Consider the following 20,806-nt stretch of genomic DNA (forward strand, 5'->3'; position numbering starts at 1 on the left):
AAGTAAGACGTCTCATAATTCGGCTCCCGTGTTTCATTGTCTCTGACTAATTGTCTGCCATGCTAATGTGATTGCTGTTTCCGACACGAGTCAGATTATAACAATGGCAATGAGGATCTGCTAACCGGGTCGTCGCACCCGGCTGATCCCATTTGTTTGTGCCCCTGCGAGGTGCGAGAGCCGCACTCGCTGTTCCTCAATGCTTCATTACTTCAAAGACAAGCGTTCGCTCGCGCTCCAGTAGCAGTGGTAATACGGAGCACAACGGCTCATTCGCACGCATACGCACATTGCTCAGTGCATTTCCATATTGCCACCGCTACGGAGGAATGTACAGCCAAAGACACTACCCCAGGAAGCAAAACCGCGTGGGCCCTACGACGCTCCTGAACTGCAGAGAGAGGCCTGCCCAAGAGTGAGTTGAATTACAGTGCATCACGTGCCTGCAACCATGTCGGAAGACAACTCGGATAGCGGCCTCCAGAGCCCTCAGACCAGCTCCACTCCCAGGCCTGCCAGTATCAGCGAGGAAGGCAACTCCGAATCTCTACAGCTACAAGCAGTGCCACATTTTGACATGTCAGACACGAATAGTCTGGCGCCCAGGTGGGCCAGATGGCTAAAAGAGCTTCATATTTACATTGACGCCTCCAGAGTGTGAGAAGAACGCCGTTTGAGAGGAATCCTGTTACACTCACTGGGTCCCACGGTACGTGACATCGTTTTCGAAATGCCTGATTCCAGCACTGACTCATTCCAAGGTATAATTGACTCATTGAACGCATACTTTGCACCCTTAAGGAACGTCGATTATGAGAGAAATGTATTTCACACAACTACCCAAGACAAAAATGAAAGTATGGACAATTTTATTATGAGACTAAGAAAAAGAGCCAAGTATTGTGATTTTGTCAAATATTCCACTGACGAGGCACTTAAGTCACAAGCCATTGCAGGGTGTGGGTCCCCTGAATTTCGCAAAAAAATGCTGCAGAAAAGCAGAACGCTAGAAGAAATACTTCAAATAGCAAGGGCTGATGCGGCATTAAAACTACAAACTAAGTCGCTGGGAAACATCACCATCACGCGGACTGCCAATGCAGCAACAGTTTGCCCAATTCGCACTCCAGCCAACTCGTCAGACCAAAGAAAGTGTTACAGATGCGGCTTTCGTTTTCCCCATGTGGGACCGTGTCCTGCAATAGAGCACCACTGTGATAAATGCGGGGGGAGAACCATTTCCAGTCCATTTGCAAAAACATCAAGTTCTTCCAAAGCACTGAGGCTAACAGAGAATCCTGGAAACAAAATGGCCGAAGCTCAAGGCGGGAAAGCCGGCGCAAACACACGAAACACTCCACCGCGCCCAGCAGGCGGCGCTCACCCAGTTCGTCAAGGGAGCAGACCCCATCCACCCGGCGGCGGGAAGAAAGGAGACACACATCCAGTCATCGTAATAGCAGACATCATTCTCCACACCGAAAACCAAGACAAAGGATCAGGTACCTGGATGAATCACCACAAGACAGAAGAAACGCCAGATCATCTTCATCCAGTGGAGAGAGAAAACGAGCATACGTGCATGCTATTGGTAATGGCGCTGCGGCCGATTACAGCCCCACATTGTTGCTTCAACTAAATGGACAAAATTTGTACAGGAGCCACTGTCAATGTTATAAGCGACATAGTATATAAAGCCCTCGAAGTGAAAAAAGAATTATGGAAAGCTGACACATTAATATACCCATACGGGTCCAACAAGCCGCTGGACTGCAAAGGAATGTTCACTGCAAAATGTCAGTACAAAGAGCAAACTCAAAAGGTACTAATATACGTCATCAAAGGGGAAGTCCCTTGGGGCAGCATATTAAGCTTCCGAACAGCCATTCAAATGGGATTAATCAGCATTATGTACCAAAGCATGTCCACCTACACCACCAGCGCAAAGGACATGATTCAAAAGATGTTCCCGTCTCTATTTAAAGGTCTAGGCCGTCTAAAGGACAGACAAATCAAGCTACACATAAACCCGCACATACCACCGATAGCTCAACATTATCGAGGTATTCCACTCAATATACAGAGACAGGTTGAGGATGAGATACAGTCGCTACTACAACAGGACATTATTGAGCCAGCGTCCGGCCCAACACCTTGGGTCTCACCAATTGTACCAGTACCCAAGAAAGATAGCACATCAAGCATACACATCTGTGTCGACATGCGCACGCCAAATACGCATGACAGATATGATGCACCTACTACATGGGGCCACCATATTTTCAAAACTAGACCTGAACAAAGGCTACCATCAGCTTGAACTTCATTCTTCATCAAGCTACATCACCACATTCTCAACTCATGTAGGACTGTTCAGATACAAGAGATTAAGCTTGGAGTATCGTCTGCTGCAGAAATCTTCCAAAACGAAATCCATCAAATCATAAACACATCCCCCATTGTCTGAACTATAGCGATGACATTCTCATTTTCGGCACCTCACAAGAAAGTCATGACGACACCCTAAGGAGAGTCTGCATGGCCCTAGAAAACGCACACCTCACTTTAAATCCGAAAAGTGCGAGATCAGTAAAACCACGCTAAAATTCTTTGGACACATATTTTCGAATAAAGCCATGCGCCCAGACCCTGAGAAGGTGCAAGCACTGGTGGACGTGCCCACCCCCACCTCTCCATCAGCCATACGCTCATTCCTAGGGATGGCTAGTTATTGCACCAGATACATCCAAGATTTCGCATCAGTGAGCACACCATTAAGACTCCTCACAGGAAAAGACCGCGATTACCACTAGACGGCAGAGTGTGAGGATGCATTTCAAGAGATTAAACGTTGCATCGCATCAGCCTCATGCATGGCCTATTATGATCCCATATGCGACACTGAATTCCCCGTGGACGCCAGCCCAGTCGGTCTGGGAGCCATCCTAGCACAATCCAGACTCGGGGCATCGCCAGACTCACCTAAGCGCATAGTGGCTTATGCCAGCCGAAGTTTGTCACCCGCAGAGTGTGCATACTCCCAACCTGAAAAGGAGAGCCTTGCAGTCGTGTGGGCATGCGAACATTATCATCCGTTACTGTACGGTCGCCCATTCACTGTTGTCACAGACCACCAGGCCCTCACCACGATCTATGGAAAGCCCACTGCCAAAATGCCACCCCGCATTGCTAGGTGGGGCCTGCGGCTACAAGAATACTCATTTACCATTATATATCATCCAGGAAAAGACAGCAACCCAGCAGACTTCCTATCGAGATATCCTTTACCAGCCCAAGAAGAACGTCAGTCAGCAAAAGCAAATCAATATGTCAACTATCTGGTCGCCAACGTCCTCCCAAAGCACATTTCCACTGCTCAGCTGGTAGAAGCCACGGACAGTGACAAACTGCTTCGAATTGTACAAGAGTGCGTAGAATCAGGATGGTGGCACGTGGAAGATCAAGTCAAATCGACCCTATCTGCCCAGGAGGAAGCACAATTACGCACCTTCAAACTAGTGCAACACACGTTGTCCAGGACCCCGGAGGGACTGCTCCTCAAGGAAAACAGGATCATAATCCCAGCTAGCTTGCAAAAACAGGTATTGGACATAGTTCATGCAGGGCATCGCGGAATAGTATCCACAAAAAGACAACTCAGGACAAAAGTCTGGTTTCCTAAAATGGATGAGAAGGTGGAAAGTCTCCTGAGCAAATGCCTTACATGTCAAACGGTAGCCCCGAGGACATTCCCAGCACCACTAACGCCATCCAAAATGCCCCTGCAAGTGTGGGACGAAGTGGCAGTTGACATGTTTGGACCTTTAGCTAATGGAAAGTATGCCCTAGTAATCGTGGATGAAATGTCACGCTCTCCGGAAGTACACCTCATACACTCAACAAGTGCCCAGGCCGTAATACCCGCCCTGGATAAGACATTTGCTGATTATGGAATTCTGTCGACAGTAAAGTCGGACAACGGTCCACCCTTTAGTGGTCATGACTTTGCAATGTTTGCAGAACATTTGGGATTCCAACACAGAACAATAACCCCACTATGGCCTCAAGCCAATGGGATGGCTGAAAAGTTCATGACCAGCCTCAAAAGAACACTGCAATCATGTTCTATCACCAATGGGTCTTTTATGCAAGCCATCTGCACGCTACCGAGAGAGTATCAGAACACCCCACACAGCACCACAGGGGAATGTCCATCCACCTTAATGTTTGGTCGAATCATACGGACAAGACTTCCTCGTAACCCTTGTGTCCATCCGCCTGCGACCATCATTGAATATCCCCGAGCAAAAGACAAGGCCAACAAGGAAAGCATGAAGACGTATTCCGATCAAAGGAGACACACCAAACCATGTCAAATTCAAGTGGGTAACATAGTGTTAGTACGACAGGACCAAAACACCAAGGACACCCCTGCGTTCAGACCCGAATCCATGAGAGTAACTCACACCAACGGGTCAATGATAACAGCGGCTAGTCCATGTGGAACCATCACGAGAAATTCGTCATTCTTCAAAATCTTCGAAGGTGATGCAGAACATGATGGAGACACCGCCTCAGCCACATATGAATCTTCAGACATAGAGTCTGAATACTGAGGAGAAGAGCGGGACGCTGACGAGGGTGACAGTGATACCTCAGCAAACAGGACCGTGACTCCAAGACGTAGCCCATCGAAACGGACCATACGCAGACCTACCAGATGGATAGAAGAAATGAACTAAAGTCCACTTCTTCGTTAAGTCGCGGGGAGATGATGTGTCTTCTTTCCATGTCCCTCATTGTTTTAGTTGGGAACTAAGTCCCATTTCTATTGTTGTTTATGTTGAAGTGGGCTGCGCCCCAGGCAGGGGGGAAGAGGCGGGGTTACCGCCTCTGGCGCCAGTTTCGCGCCGATCATTAAAGAAGTAAGACGTCTCATAATTCGGCTCCTGTGTTTCATTGCCTCTGACTAATTGCCTGCCATGATAATGTAATTGCCGTTTCCGACACGAGTCAGATTATAACGGGGGGGGGGTGCAGCATCTGATTGTAAGCGGGTGACATCTGCCTAAGCGTGTGGGTATCCATTGAAGTGAATGGGCATGTAGATGGCTTGGGGGGTGAGTCAGCTGATTGCAAGGTGGGTGACACCTGCCAAAGTGTGTGAGTTGATATCTATGCCATGACTAAATCTAAACTATTCATTGAGCCAGCTGTCCACACAGTAAAAGGCCAGTGAAACAATCTACCTTATGCAATGTGTTTTCTGGTAACACGATGAAAGGAAAATTCATATATTAATTTAGTAATGCAATGGATTCACCAGCAACCCAATGACACTCTAACCATGCTATGCAATCGCTAATAGTACAATGATACAAATAATGAATAAATGTAGCTGTGCAATTGTTTAATTCCTAGCAAAGGTGGCCCTCTAGTGGGTTCACTAGTAGCACAATCAATAGTAACATAGCGTATTCGATTAATTTCATGGCAGCATAATGAATGCTTAAATAACGTATTAACTTGCTATTTCCGCTAACTGTCTATGGAAGTTAGCTCCTAGTTCTCAAAACGTTTTCACTACCATTATGGCGGCCATCGCCAGCACATACTGTGAACGAAGTTCGCCCTCTAGCCCTCTGTTAGAACTCTGTGGGTGTGCGCTAGCCACCTGTAAGGCTCTATGGCTGTCGCCGCTCTAGCTGGCTCCTCTATGGTCCGTTTGGGCAGCTAGCTACTGCGGCTTTCCGCATCAGTAGCAATGGAGCCGCTGGGCGGCGTAGAGTATCCCGGGGGGTTGCGGCTTTCGGACACCGTGCAGGCGCTCAGCGCTGCCTTGCGTCCCGGCGAGCCCGTGCTGCCCGGCCTATGGTTTAAGGAGAGCAGCAGTAGGAACCTGCGGCACCGCGACTTCCTGGCGCCCAAGGCGGCCCTGAGCGCGCTCTACCGGCGGGGTCAGGTACGGTGGCAGGAGTCGAGGAGTCCCGGGAGAACGCACACCCCTCACTCGAGCACACAGTACCCCCCCGCAATAAAACACGCCCACCCTTCACCTTCTAGTAGGGCATGTTACTGTATATATTATTGTACTCATTCACTGTGGTTTCATTGGCTCGTCAGGTCTGTGCCTTCGTATTAACTGTTCTGCTAAACTAGTAACTCGGTCACTGTTCACTCGCTCATTCCTCAGCAGTTCGCCCATTCATCATTCATGCGGCTGGCTATTGAAGTGCGCATGCGCGCGTTCATTCATTCATTGCCCCCCCCCCCCCGCTATTCCCTCCCCGAGGCATTCACTCCTTCACCCGAGCTGTCAACACAACTGTTACTTCTACCCGCGCATCCATCCGGCCTTTCTGCTTATTCATTCAACTGTTCATTCACTTGTTCAGACAGCCACTTGACCTCCTCGACCAGTCGTCTAGGTAGCCAGCATGCATTAATTCCACCGTCCCGCACTATCAGTTTACCCGTGGTAGTCACTCCGTTACCGCATTTTATAATACGGGGGCCAAGTCCTAAAAATTAAAGTGGGGACTTGTAGTATTTAATATTATAGTAGAATCTGCCTGATGACTGAGGGACATGCCTGACCACATCATGGTATGTAATAATAGAACACTGGGAACTCAGAGGCATACAGGATTCTAGAAGGATGGACTGTAGTTGAATGATAACCGTCCAGCTCCCTCTGCTACTAGTTGTCTCCCTCCTCCTTTTAACTACATTGTAATGTAGTTACATTAACTTAATAAATATATATTATAATTCCACATTGATCGTCTGTGTAATACTTACCACGGCTAAAACAATGGCGACGAGGATGGCTCCGGTCGTATTGATGCTGCATCGAGGTACACGGAGCTGCTCCGCTCATGCCCGAGCGTAGAAGCGGCCCCGTTTTGATGTTCCGGAAGGTAATGCTAGGCGATTCCAGTGCGGCATACAAAGGATATGACAGCAGATGCTATACATCAATTAGCTGCCTTACGTTACTTTAACATCGGAGTTTGCGCATGCGCTCAATGCCTTCGAGCAGGAAATGTTTCTTAAAGGCGCAGTACGCCGCTGTTTTCCAATGCAAGCCTGCAATTCTCACGCACGGTGACAAGGTGGTGTAGGCAGTACAGTAGGAGTTGGAAAAGTGCAATCTGTGCACATTGCAATTTCGTGGAACAATGCTATTAATTATATATGAGTGAACTACTATCTGCAGATACATAGTGGTAACTCATCCACTTGAGGATAGTATGTGCATTCCACACAAGTTTCAAGAGGAGATGAATACTTGTATGCTAGCGATGGTTGCATAAAATAAAGCCCACATTTGTCAGATTTCATCTTACATTGCACATTGCGCTTCAGGACATCTGGCACAGACATTAAATATAAACTCTCATGGCATTCAGCAGTGTGCCACCGCCTGCCTTTTTCTTGCCCAGCACTGATGAACCTGCTTTACCTTGGAAGAGGTGGATAAAATCGTTTGAACATTATGCAGGTGTGATCTGTGGTCCCAATTGCAGTGTGGAGAAAAGGAAGTCATTACTATTGCATTGTTTAGGTCCTGTTGGCCAAGAAAAATACGAAACACTTCCAGATTTACCAGAGGAAGACAGTGTGGATCTAAATGAATACCAGCTGGCTGTAAAGAAAATTGATAAACATTTTGAAAAGAAAGTGAGCATAATTCTAGAACGTTATAAGTTTGGCAAACGCACACAGGAGGAGGGAGAGAGTGTGGAAAAGTTTGTCACAGCATTAAGGAAATTAGCAAAGTCATGCAACTTTAATGAGCAACTAGATGAGAGACTCAGAGACCAATTTATGCTAGAGTGTCGCAGTAGCAAAGTAAGGGAAAAATTGTGGTCAGAAAGTGATCCTTCCCTCGACACTGTTCTTCGAGTAGCTAAAGAAGTAGAGCACACGGAGGAGTGTGTTAAAGAATTGGAGAATAAGATGAAGCAAGTAAAAATAGAAAACAGCAACAGTAAAATGCATGACACGCATGAAGAGGAGTCGATTGCAATGATCAATAATGACACCATTAAGAGGAGATCCATCACTAAGCAATATAATTCAAGGAGAGCAGACAAAAGGTCAAGTAAATATGCTCAAAAGGGTTCATCATATGAAGTATCTAAGAAGAACAGTCCAGTGAATCAATTAAGGAAAGTGAAAAAAAAGCGCCAAGGAAAGTGTTACAGGTGTGGCAATGTGAATCATTGGGCTGATGACCCAGATTGTCCAGCATTAAAGATCATTTGTAACAAGTGTAAAGGAAAAGGCCACTTTTCCAAATGTTGCAGATATCGCGACAATGCCATGAACTGGATAGGGGACAATTCTGATAGTGATCGCAGTGAAATGGAAAATCAAGATGATTGCGTATGTACTATAACTGATGATAATGATGAAGAAGTGTTGGAAAGTCCCAGGGCGATGGTGTCAATTGATGGCAATGAAATATGTATGATGATTGATACTGGTGCAAAGTATACGCTTCTGCCGAGACAGTTTTGGAACAAGAATAAACATGAATATTTACATGAAACGGATATCAATCCAAGAGCCTATGGAGGTGTGAGAATTAATGTCATCGGTTGGCATTGGGGAAAATTGAAATTTAAGAACAGAGTGGCAAACGGCAAAATATATATCACAAGTGAAGGGAAAACTGCTTTACTCAGCTGGACTCACCAGAGTAAGTTGCGAGTGAAAGTGGACTCCACCAGTGTGGAATCAGTCTTGTCCATAAGTAATGGAAGCAGTGAATCAATTGCAGGTGGTGATATTATAAGTAAAGCTGGTTTGTTAAAGGTTTTCCGAGATAATATAGGATGTCTTCAAGGTTTTACTCATCAAATATTGCTCAAGTCAGATAAAAAACCTATAGCTCAAAAATTGAGAAACATTCCGTTAGCAGTACGAGAAGAAGTCAACAAGGAATTAAAGAAAATGGAAGAAGATGGAATCATAGAAAGTATTGATGCTAGCGAATGGGTTTCTCCACTGGTTGTGATAAGAAAAAAGTCAGGAAAACTTAGAATTTGTGTTGATTTACGTGAATTGAACAAAGGTGTCATACCTGATCGTCATCCTTTACCTAATATACAAGAAATTGTTTCTACCATTGGACCCTCTAAAGTATTTTCGACGTTAGACTTATCATCTGCCTATCATCAAATTAAATTGCATAGAGAGTCAAGGAAACTGACTGCGTTCATAACTCATGATGGTTTGTATCAATTTAAAAGAATGCCTTTTGGACTAGTGTCGGCAGCATCAGTTTTCCAAAAGGTTATGCATGGTATGTTCAAGGATACTGATGGAGTGATATGTTTTCAAGATGACATATTGATTCATGCTGTTACTCAAGAATTGCACGACAAAAGGTTACTACACGTGTGTAAGAAATTATATGATGCGGGCATGACTTTGAGCAAAGATAAGTGTAAGATAAATTGCACGGAGATTGAATATTTGGGACACAAAATTACAGCAGAAGGAATTTTTCCAAAACCTCAATTAGTCAATACCATTGTGGGCATGCCAAGCCCGAGTAACAAAGATGAGATTCGTACATTTATTGGCATGGCTGAATATTACTCAAAATTTGTCAAGGATTTTGCCATACACACCGTTCCATTACGAGAAGCACTCAAGAAGAAATGGTTTGAGTGGAATGGGGAATGTGAAAATGAATTCAATTTCATAAAGAATGCAATAAACTCTGCTCCTGCATTAAAGAATTTTTGTACCAAAGACAAGATTATCATCACTACGGATGCCAGTAACATAGGATTGGGAGCTGTATTGTCCCAAGAGAAAAATGGTCAAGAAGCAGTAATTGCTTTTGCGTCGAGATTATTGAAGGGTGCAGAGAGTTCTTATGCCACTATAGAAAAGGAGGCTCTGGCTATTAAGTGGGCAGCTGACAAATTTAGAAGCTTTATATGGGGCAACCAAGTTGAGTTTCGAACTGATCATAAGCCTTTGACTCAAGTATTCATGTCAAAAGGTCTTAATAAAGTATCCAACAGAATGAGAAGATGGGTCATGATGCTGCAAGAGTTTAACTATACTGTGTCATATGTTCCAGGAATAAAGAATGTGTCTGCTGATTGCTTATCCCGATTAACCAACATCTCGGAGATTGTTGATGAGGATGAAGACATGGAAGTGGTATTTTGTGTGGAAAATTCTTCCATATCCAAGGATGCTTGGGATCAGGCTGAAACTAATGATGATAACATCAAGAAATTGAAAGAATTGATTCAAAGTCATGATTCCATGAAGAAATCTAAATTTGAGGAAGCTAATTTAAGTGCTTTCTGGACAGTTGCAGATGAACTGCATGTTCACGATAACTTTGTAATGAGAGGTGATAAAGTCATTCCTCCGACGGATCTGCGTAAGAAGATTGTAGAATTAGGTCATGAGGGCCATCAAGGAGTGATAAAGACTAAACAAAGAATTAGGAATGACTATTGGTGGCCCGGTTGTGATCTCCAGATCGAACGATATATTAGGGAATGTATCCTTTGTTGTGGTGATGAGAAAAAATGTGTGGGTTCCAGGCAACCAATGGTTATTACTGATATTCCCAATAGTGTATGGAGGGATATAAGTATGGATATTTTAGGTCCAATACATTGTAAAGGTGTACAAAAGTATTGCTTGGTAGTTATAGATCTTCTCACCAGGTGGGCAGAGATTTTGATTACTTCTAGTATTACGGGTAAAACCGTGGTGGAATTTTTATCAAGTATATGTGAGAGAGAAGGATACCCGGAAAGTATTCTTTCCGATAACGGTACCCAATTTATGTCTAAGGAAGTGGCAGATTTTTGTAAAAAATTTGCCATTAAACACAAGACTAGCTCGATCTATCATCCACAGACCAATGGGGTGGTAGAACGTTTTAATAAAATCCTGAAAGAGACCATCAGAATGGCGTGGATCAATGGGTTGAATTGGGAGGATGCCATTAGGGAAAAAATAATTGCCCATCGTTTCACCCCACATACCAGTACTGGTGTGTCTCCTTTTGAGCATAGCAGAGGAAGAAAAGCAAACACAAAATTAGCTCCCATTTGGATTATTAAAGAGGGTGAAGAAATAAAAAAAAATCTGAGTAATGCAAAAAAAAAAATCAGGGAAACACAAAGGAGAAACAAGGTGAACTATGATAAGAAGGTACATAACAGCAAGTATGATATGTGTAAAGCTGTTGGTCAGTTTGTCAAAGTATTACTCCCTCCTGCTCTAAGGAGTGGACCATGTAAATGGTCCAATCCCATTAGAGTCATAGAGGCGTTTCATAATGCTGTCAGGACGGAGGACAAAAGAATATGGAATGTAGAAAGAATTTGGATGTGTGAAAATAATAAGTGTATCAGGAAAGAAATGGGTAACAAGAAAGGAATGAAAGATGTAGGCAAGAATACAGCTAGAAATGTTAAGATATTTAGAAAGTCAAGCAGTGGTGAGGAAAGTAAAGTTAATAACACTGTGGAAAAGGGATATGATGGCAAATCTGAGCAAGTTAAATTTTCCTTGCCAAGTAATTCCAGAAATGGAGGATGTATGTCCAGAGTTGGCAGATCCTATCGGTTACCAAAGAAGATGGAAGATTATGTGGAGTTCTAGTTAACCAACTGGAACAATTGTTACAGAAATTGTATATAGTTTGTGTGTATAATTATAAGGAATATAGTTTGTTAATATAATATAATATAAAGGGAGGGAGATGTGTAGTATTTAATATTATAGTAGAATCTGCCTGATGACTGAGGGACATGCCTGACCACATCATGGTATGTAATAATAGAACACTGGGAACTCAGAGGCATACAGGATTCTAGAAGGATGGACTGTAGTTGAATGATAACCGTCCAGCTCCCTCTGCTACTAGTTGTCTCCCTCCTCCTTTTAATTACATTGTAATGTAGTTACATTAACTTAATAAATATATATTATAATTCCACATTGATCGTCTGTGTAATACTTACCACCATCCGGCCTTTCTGCTTATTCATTCAACTGTTCATTCACTTGTTCAGACAGCCACTTGACCTCCTCGACCAGTCGTCTAGGTAGCCAGCATGCATTAATTCCACCGTCCCGCACTATCAGTTTACCCGTGGTAGTCACTCCGTTACCGCATTTTATAATACGGGGGCCAAGTCCTAAAAATTAAAGTGGGGACTCGTCAACAAACGTATGGGATGTGACGCCGCCAGAAATTAGCATATTAAGGTGAAATATGCACATTTCATTCAATTGGCTTTGCATAACCACCCAAATTGAACAGGACGAATGGCTTTTGCCTTTCATAAAATCAACACAAACCAAGGCAGGATATTTTCTTCTTTTAGTGTTTTTAAAAACATTAAAAGGTGTGCATGTTTTAAACGCCTAGAACCAATACAATTTTTTTCCCTGGGACTTGCAGTACCGAAATGGGACACTTCACTTTTATTTGTTTGTTATTTTTCATCAGGTTATATAGTGCAGTGGTGAATTGTCCATCCTACGAACCTGACGACTGCTTTGATCCCTGAGGTCGGCTTCAATTCAAAGAGGATATCCAATGTTTATCTTTTAGCTGGGTGGGACTGAGTCCACCCTCTCAATAAAGTGGGTGGACTTCGTCCCCCCGCGTGTACCCTCGACTTGAGCCCTAATGCTTCTTCACTTATCCCGCATCTGTTTGCTCAACCTTTCCTCCACAGGTTTGCCTGCTTGCATCCCCACCCGATTGCTCGTTCCACCATGCAGTCATCTGAGGACTGGCTCATTTAACTATTCCTTCACTTGTCCAACCATTCACTCTCAATTCTGAAACCGATTTGTTTAGCCATACTCTCCTTAGTAGCTGTGCAGTGTACACATTCCCTTGCCTTCCAATGTAAACCATTTTGTTCACTCGGTCAGTCACCCAAGTAGACTTACCCCCACAACCCCTCAAGTTTTATAGGAAGTTCAAACATCACAAAGCCTCTTGCAGAACGGACGCCCACACCTCAACAGATATGCAGATCCTTGTGAATAAAATCAAGTTGTTAAATGTCAAAATGTAGCGCGCAAAAGAGGATGTGTATAAAGTTTGCTTATTTGTACACCACCCCTCGCCCATCTGATGGGCGGGCAAGGGGCACACGGATAACGCTGCCAACATCCCCTCGATGCGGCTAGCAGAACCCAAACACTGAGCCATATAGCTCCCTCATTCGAATACTGCTTTCTGCAAACTGTATACTATTGACCTTCCTCTGGATGGGAGTGCGCATGATTCGCCCATCCTTATTTATTCACCTATCTAGCAGTATCACTTTCCCTGTCTGACTTTAGTGTTCTATTTTAACGCTCTAATACAAAAGGGAAAATAACCCCTCTCACATGGGAACTGGGAGATAACTGCCATTCACACGGTTATCCTAATTGGAAATCATTTTTCAGAAGTTTATAAGCTTTTTGTTGTTCACAGCATAAGTGCAACATCTAGCAATTTATCATGATCCAATACTACGCTAGTGGTAACTAATATCTCATTCTAGTAACTGATATTAGTTACCACTAGCGTACTATTGGATCATGATAAATTGTGATACAATACTAATCATGATTATTTTTCATTATTGTGAAGTGTTTTTAATGCAATGTGCATATGAGCCATATCGCAAACCTACATAAAAAATCAGCAAAATGGACACCCAACAGTTAACAAAACAGAAATAATGTCAATGTGGTTGGAGAAAGCACAGCAATTTGATTAGAATTTCATCAAATGATGGCGGCTTCATTTGGTAAGTTACAAGTTGTCAAAAAATGGACAACCACACATTAGAGGATCTCCTTTTGGAGTGTATGATTGCTAAAATCACTAACGGTTCAGAGTGCCCAGAGCAGCTCTGGGGTACAGAAAATCTTGTGTCGGTACAATATCCACACCCCAAATGGATCTTCTTAGGCCAGTGTAATGTCCATTATTTTTCTACATAATTGATTTTACTTGTAATGTTACTTATGGTGTCCACTAATATGCTACTATGCTTGAAGAGTCCCACATAGAGAAGGAAAGTGCCTTTTCATATAGGGTGAAGTTGACGAAAAACTCAGCAGGAACCCTATCTTGGGTATCAGGGTGTGTCAAAAATTCATGGACAACTTAGCCATATCCAATGGCAGAGAAAAGCTTGCGCCAATCAACGAGCAAATAGTTGAATTTAAATAGCAAAACAAAAACTGGTAAAAGTCTATGATGAATTTAAAGTTGAGAACATATATATATATATATATACTTATCTCACAGAGAACTATTTAGAGATTTGCAAAACAGAACAGCCTTTTCCCTATAGAAAAAGACCAATGTTCAGGAAAAGGTGGGTGACCTTCTCAGACACTTCAACGTCCAAAGACACACTCGGTATAAGTGAATATTTACCAACTAAAGGCAACCATTATTTTTTTACGCAGAGGAGAACAGAGTGGCAGATACTGAGATCCCTACTTCCCAGATGTCCAATATCGCGGAGAGAGAGCGAGGGATGGAATTCCAAAGCTGTGCTGCAGCAACCGAGAAGGAATGGCCACACGGGAACAGAAATGCGCAATGCAGCGGCTGAGCGAATCCGAGGAGAAGGAACATACAGGCAGAACTTAGTCTGTAGATACTAAGGCCAAGTCTTATAAAAAGCCCAGTGTACAATACATGGAGTGTTGACGTTAACCCATTTGTGCACAGGCAGCCAATGGAGGGATGTAAGAATTAAGGAAACAGAAGAATAGCGAGATGCTCCAGTGGCCAACCTAGCCGCAGAGTTTTGTATGATCTGTAAATGTTGCAGGAGAGTGAATTACAATAGTCTAAAGACTCTGAGATCAAGGAAGATACAATCACTGGACGAAGCTGGGAAGGGAGGTAAGGCAAAACTTTGCGCAGAATCCTCAGTTTAAAGTGAACTGTCTGGCACAGAGAGTTCACCTTGTCCTGCATGGAAAGAGAAGCTGAAAACTTCACACCCAGGTCCTTGACTATTGAGACTGGCACTGGTAAAGGGACGATTTCGGAGGGATAGAAAGTAGATGACCAAAGAGAGGAATCGGGGGAGGTACCAACAATAAGTATCTCCTTTTTTTTTTTCCTCCATTGAGGCGATGCCAATTACACATCCAATAGTGTACAGAGCAGACAGTGCTTGGCTGTAGCAGAAACAGACAGATCAAGCCACACCAAGATCTGGGTGTCGCCCGCATTGGAGTAACAACAAGAAACCCAAGGAGTGAAATGAGTTTGACTAGAGGCTTGATATAAACATTAAAAAGAAGAGGAGAGAGTGCAGAGCCCCGAGGTACACCACAGAATATGGGCATATTGGGTGAGATGAAAGGAGAAAGAGAAACTGACTGAGACGATCAGAAAGAGACAGGAAAAAAAAGTCGAGATCTGAGCAGGAGGTACCTGCAGAGAACAATCTCTCGATTAAGATGGAGCGATCGATTGTGTCAAATGCGGCAAAATGTCTAATAGTATCAGGACTCCAACACCACCTTGATCCACAATCTGGGCCAGGTCGTCCACAGCGGATACCAACACAGGTTTAGTAGCCAGGATAGGCCGAAAACCTGACTGAAAAGGTAAAGAAACCCAGAATCCTCTAAAAAAGAACAAAGAAGAGGCGAAAATATTCCAAATGTTTCATAAGAAAAGAGCGACGAGAAAAGGGAAGAGAAGGATCAAGATTGTTTTTTTTTCTTCTTTAACAAGAGGAATAACCTGGGCATGTTTAAGCACAGGTGCAACATAACTGTTAGCAAAAGACACGTTGACCGCAATGGAAGGGATGATCTCTTTAAGAATGCGGAGTGGAATGGAATCCGCAGGAGACATGGATTTCAGGCCCTTCGTAGACACAATGATGTCTGAATCCCCAAAGACAGGAAATTTAGACCAGGAGTGAGAAACGTGCATTGGGGTAAGGGTATCCATCATCAAGGTAGGCTGGGTACTAGAGCTAGAGATCTTCTGCCTAATAGCGATCTTATTGTGAAAAAAGCAGAAGGCGAATCACATAGCATTTGAGATGGCACAACCAGATTAGAAGAGGGGGTAGACGACAGCGACTGAACACGCTTGAAGAGTTCTCTGGGGGAGTTGACCACTGATTCGACATGGGAGGTAAAGTAAGCATGTTTAGCATCCATGATGGCATTTTGTAGAGGCAGTGGCCTCACGCAAAGCAAGGCATGCCCAAAGGCAATAGGAAATGCACCATTTTTGCTCTGCCTGCCCGCGAAAGCGTCTGAGACAGCCAAGCTTGGTGGAAAATCAAGGCTCAGAAGGGTGAACCTGGGGTTTAGATGCTTTCAAAGTTGCCAAAGGGTTAGCTGTAGAGGCAAAAACAGCAGAAAGAGACACATGATCAACCATAGTACTAGATGCAAAGCAATAAGTGATACTTGTAGAGATGTTGGCGTAGTTCAGTCATAAATTAGCGTTTTGTAGGTCACCTAACAAAAAAAATGTTCTTGCCTGTTTTTAGCAGGCCTGCAACAAAATGACATTCCCTCACCAACACCACCCTGACCCCTATGACCCCACACCCTCCCCTCTGGTGCGATTGATTTAGAAATCAGGGGGTTTCACACCCCACCCTCCTGCTCCCTCCCAACCCAAACATTCAACACACACACAGACACACACTTACCCGGTTTCCCTCTACAGCACTTTGGGTTCTGGCGTGACATTTCGATTTAGAAAGACTGCCTTTCTAATTATTTTGTTATCTTTTTAAATTTTTTTTATAAAAGCTCTCTTGAGCTAATACCGCTGGCGCTAGGGACATTGTGCCAGCGCGGAGTAGGGACGAGGCAGGACAGGCACAGTAGACAGAGGACTAACCTTGCCAGTATAAGGAATGACTATGTGGTCAGACCAGATAACTGGTAGGAACGGATATAGGGTGACCGAAGAACATGGGGCAAGTATACGTTCCAAGGTATTACCAAGAGAATGAGTTGGGCCTGTCGCTATGTTGGGGGAGATTCAGATCCGCCATGCTGGGGGAGATTAATTTCCCAAAGAGGAAATCAGGCGGTCAGCCTGCAAGTCAATGGGATCATTAGGGTGTTAAAGTTCCCAAAAACAACTGAATTGTCATAGTACATTCTCAAAGAATATACCAGGGCAACGAACACCGGTCTTGGAACTCAATCCCCCTTCACGCCTCTTGATAATCAAGTGCCTAATGAAATCACCACCTTTTGATAAATGAAATTTTGTGGATCTTGCTGTGCTACAGAATACTAACAAACGCACTAGACACAACCTTTCTAATATTGAAAGGCTAGCTTTTAATTCACTCAGTAACAACCCAGGCTTAATACTCAAGCTGGCTGACGGAGCGGGTATCGTGGTGATGAATACTAATCGATACAAAAAGATGGCAATTGATCTACTTAAATAAAAGGATAACTATGTAACTCTCAAATGACCCCACCACTGATATTTGAAAAAAAAAAATAGAAAATACTATACATGGCCTCCAGAGAAACTGGATCACCAGTAATGAGTTTGACTACCTTAACAACGCTTCGGATCGGGTTCCTTTATTTTATGCTATTCCCAAGATGCACAAAGAGGAGGTATAGTTGCTGGATGTGATTTCCTCCTTAAACCTTTTTAAAGCATATGAGCCAACGCAGCACAGCATTCTTGAGGCATACCACCTCTGTCATTGGGATCTATAAACGCCTAAACTTTGACCCGAACACTGAGCTACTGGTAACAATGGTACAATCTCTCTACATCAGCATTCCGCAGAAAGATGCTATTGAGTGCATCAGAGAACCTTTGACCCACCATGATACTCAAGATAGGGTCAAGTTGACAAACTTAGCGGAAACCCTATTTGAAAAGGCACTTTCTTTCTCAATTTGGAACTCCTCAAGCAAAATACCATATTTGTTGATGCCAAAATTTACATTAAAAACATTTTATGTGACGAGCATATGAACCCCAGAAGTAAAATCACTCTCTATCATGGATGTTACACTGGCCTACCAATTGGGGTGTATACTGTACTGGCACGAGATTTGCCGTACCCCTGAGTTGATGTGGTCACTGGGCACACTTACAGTGATTATAACAATCGTACACGCCAATAGGATAGTCTCTTAAGTTTGGCTATTGTCCATTTTTGGATAACTTTTAACTTGGGTACCAAATTAAGCCACCATCTCTCTATGAATTTCTATATACATTGCTGTGTTTTCTCTAACCACGTTGACATTGTGTAACTTTGTTTTCACGTTAGTACTGTTTTATTTCACGGTTTGGCGTCTTTTTTGACGATTTTGTATTTCTTTGCAATATATTTAAATTGCACATTGCATCAATAACGTCCTTCAAAATTATGAAAAACAAGGTACTTTAAATACAAGATTTGATATTCATGATCAGATACTAGTTACCACTAGCGTAGTATTGGATCATGATAAATTGCTAGATGTTGCACATATGCTGTGAACAACAAAACGCTTATAAACTTCTGAAAACATGATTTCCAATGGGGGCAATCCTGTGTATGTTATGTTATTTTGCATTTATATAGCGCCTTTTGTACCATTGGTATGGTCTCAAGGCGCTGGTAGGTTGAACGCCCTCGGGAACCGAAGTTCAAGTCAGTGGAGAGAATAGAGAGAGTCAAACGGTGCGTGTAAGCACTAGATATGTCTGCAGCTGGTGTGGCATTCGTGTGATAGCTGCTTTCTAGCGGTAGATGTGGTGGTTGAGAGATCAAAAGTATGTGTTCGTTCTGGCAGGTTTTTATCCAGACCGATTCTGGCTGCGTTAGGCCTGAGGAGAACGCCTAGGCTGGAGGGTGTATAACCAGCAGTGTTTAATTAGGGTGATGGGGAGTATGAGGCAGGTGTTGGTATGAGAACAGCAATACCGAATGGTGTCATAGTATCGCTGTGTACTAGTTAAGTGGTGGTGTAAAGAAGAGAGTAAGCGTGGAGATGTGATATGGCCCACTCTAATACTACCATGTACTCCATCCGTTCCATGTACTCCGCTGTTCCATGCATTACGACCGTTTCAAGTTCTCAAAAAAAACGTTCATTGCAATGCTCTTTCTAAATGTTCCATGCACTCTAATAATTCTGCCCCGCACATATATCACCCGTTTGCTCGACACTCGATATACGCTCCCCGCTGTACACCCGCTCCGCCATCTACCCCACTCCGCACTCTACCCCGCTCCGCACTCTACCCCGCTCCGCACTCTACACCCGCTCCGCACCTGCACCATAATCCACATTTGTTCAGAACCTTACAATGGCTGAATACCACCGTACCCTACTTCCACTCAACAACCTACATCTGGTCAGCCCCATCACGCACAATATCGGTTCAACACCCTAAATCAGCACAACATTCTACATCCGCTCCATTCTATTATCCACTCACACAACCTACATCCGCACCACACTCTTATCTGTTCCATGCTCTTATATGCTCCATGCCTCATTCATTTTGCGCTCTCGTCCGCTCTGCGCACTCATCGGCACCACGCGCTCATCTGCTCCACGCACACATCCGCTCCACCCCCTCGCCCGCTCTAGGCACTCATCCGCTCTAGGCACTCATCTGCTCTGCGCGCTTCTTCCACTCGAACGACTTCGTCCGCTCCACTCTCTTCATTCATTCATCCTGCATTATCGGTTCAACTCATCTCCCTTGTTGTGCGCACTCGATCCGTTACGTGTTCTCCATTTGTCCCATGCACTACACTCGTCTCATGTACTTGCATCGTCTATTCTATACTTTCCATTTATACTATGCACTCATACATTCCAGTGTCATCTGTCTGTGTATTCATCCGTCTCCTGTATTCATTTTCCCTCCTCTTCACTTTATTCATTTAGTCTATTTTGTTTCTTTCATTCATTGCAGTCATTATATCCATTTCATTAATTTCAACCGCTTTACTGCTTTCGTACAATGTATTCTTTCTCACTTCACTCCTTTTGATCTACTTTACTCATTTTATTCTTATTGTCCTTTTAGTTTACACTAGAGTTGTCAAATTCTCGCTTGGATCTTGATGTTTTGTTTTTTGTTTTATTGTTATTTAAGATCTAGTATTTTTGTTTAGTTGAATTGTTATCCATTTTATCCTTATGTCCACATTGATCCTCTTGTCTATTACATTTATTTTGCCAATTTCCTTAATTTCAGCCACTTGCTGTTCTTGTACACCATATTCATTTTATCTACTTCGCAGGTTTGATTCTTTTTACTCATTCTATTTTGTTTGTTTATTTTAGCTAACCAATAGATGTAAATTAGTATTCGATTTCTCGTTTGGATCAAGATGCTGCGTTGCTATTTATGATCTAGTATTTGGTAAAGTCATTGAGATGCTGTTATCCAGATTAAGTTAGTTTCAGTTCGGGGTCGGATTTAGGGGAAGAGTCAAGTTTTCAGTAGTTTGCAGAAAGACATGAGGTGAGTCGGATGTGGGGCGGGAGTGCGTTCCACAGCGTGGGGGCCATGGTTGAGAAAGATGATCCGCTTAACCTGACTGAGTTTGTTTTAGGTATGACTAGGAGGCCGGCTGAGCTTGATCTTAGAGTACATGGAAGGTGATAGGGTTTTAATTTGTCTTGCAGATATTGAGGTCCGGATTTATGCAGTGCTCGGTGGGAAATGCATAATGTTTTGAAGGCCACCCTTTGGGCAATGGGAAGCCATTGCAGAGTTTTGAGGGCTGGGGAGATGTGGTCTCTCGGG

The 20,806-nt window shown here is 43.5% G+C and overlaps 1 protein-coding gene across 2 annotated transcripts in view; it reads left to right on the plus strand.

Moving 5' to 3' along the window:
- The first annotated feature begins 5,675 nt into the window (after positions 1-5,675).
- Positions 5,676-20,806, plus strand: part of DALRD3 (DALR anticodon binding domain containing 3) — a 321,275-nt gene continuing 306,144 nt past the window's right edge. The window contains exon 1 of one of the 2 annotated variants that reach the window (XM_069643313.1): positions 5,676-5,962. In XM_069643313.1, the coding sequence (XP_069499414.1) occupies positions 5,765-5,962 (198 nt within the window). In that variant the 5' untranslated portion in view covers positions 5,676-5,764. The remainder of the gene's footprint in view (positions 5,963-20,806) is intronic. The other variant, XM_069643314.1, reaches the window with a different exon arrangement.

Source organism: Ambystoma mexicanum, chromosome 2p (assembly GCF_040938575.1).
Source record: "Ambystoma mexicanum isolate Mex_15411 chromosome 2p, UKY_AmexF1_1, whole genome shotgun sequence".
In the NCBI taxonomy this organism is placed as follows: Eukaryota; Metazoa; Chordata; class Amphibia; order Caudata; family Ambystomatidae; genus Ambystoma; species Ambystoma mexicanum.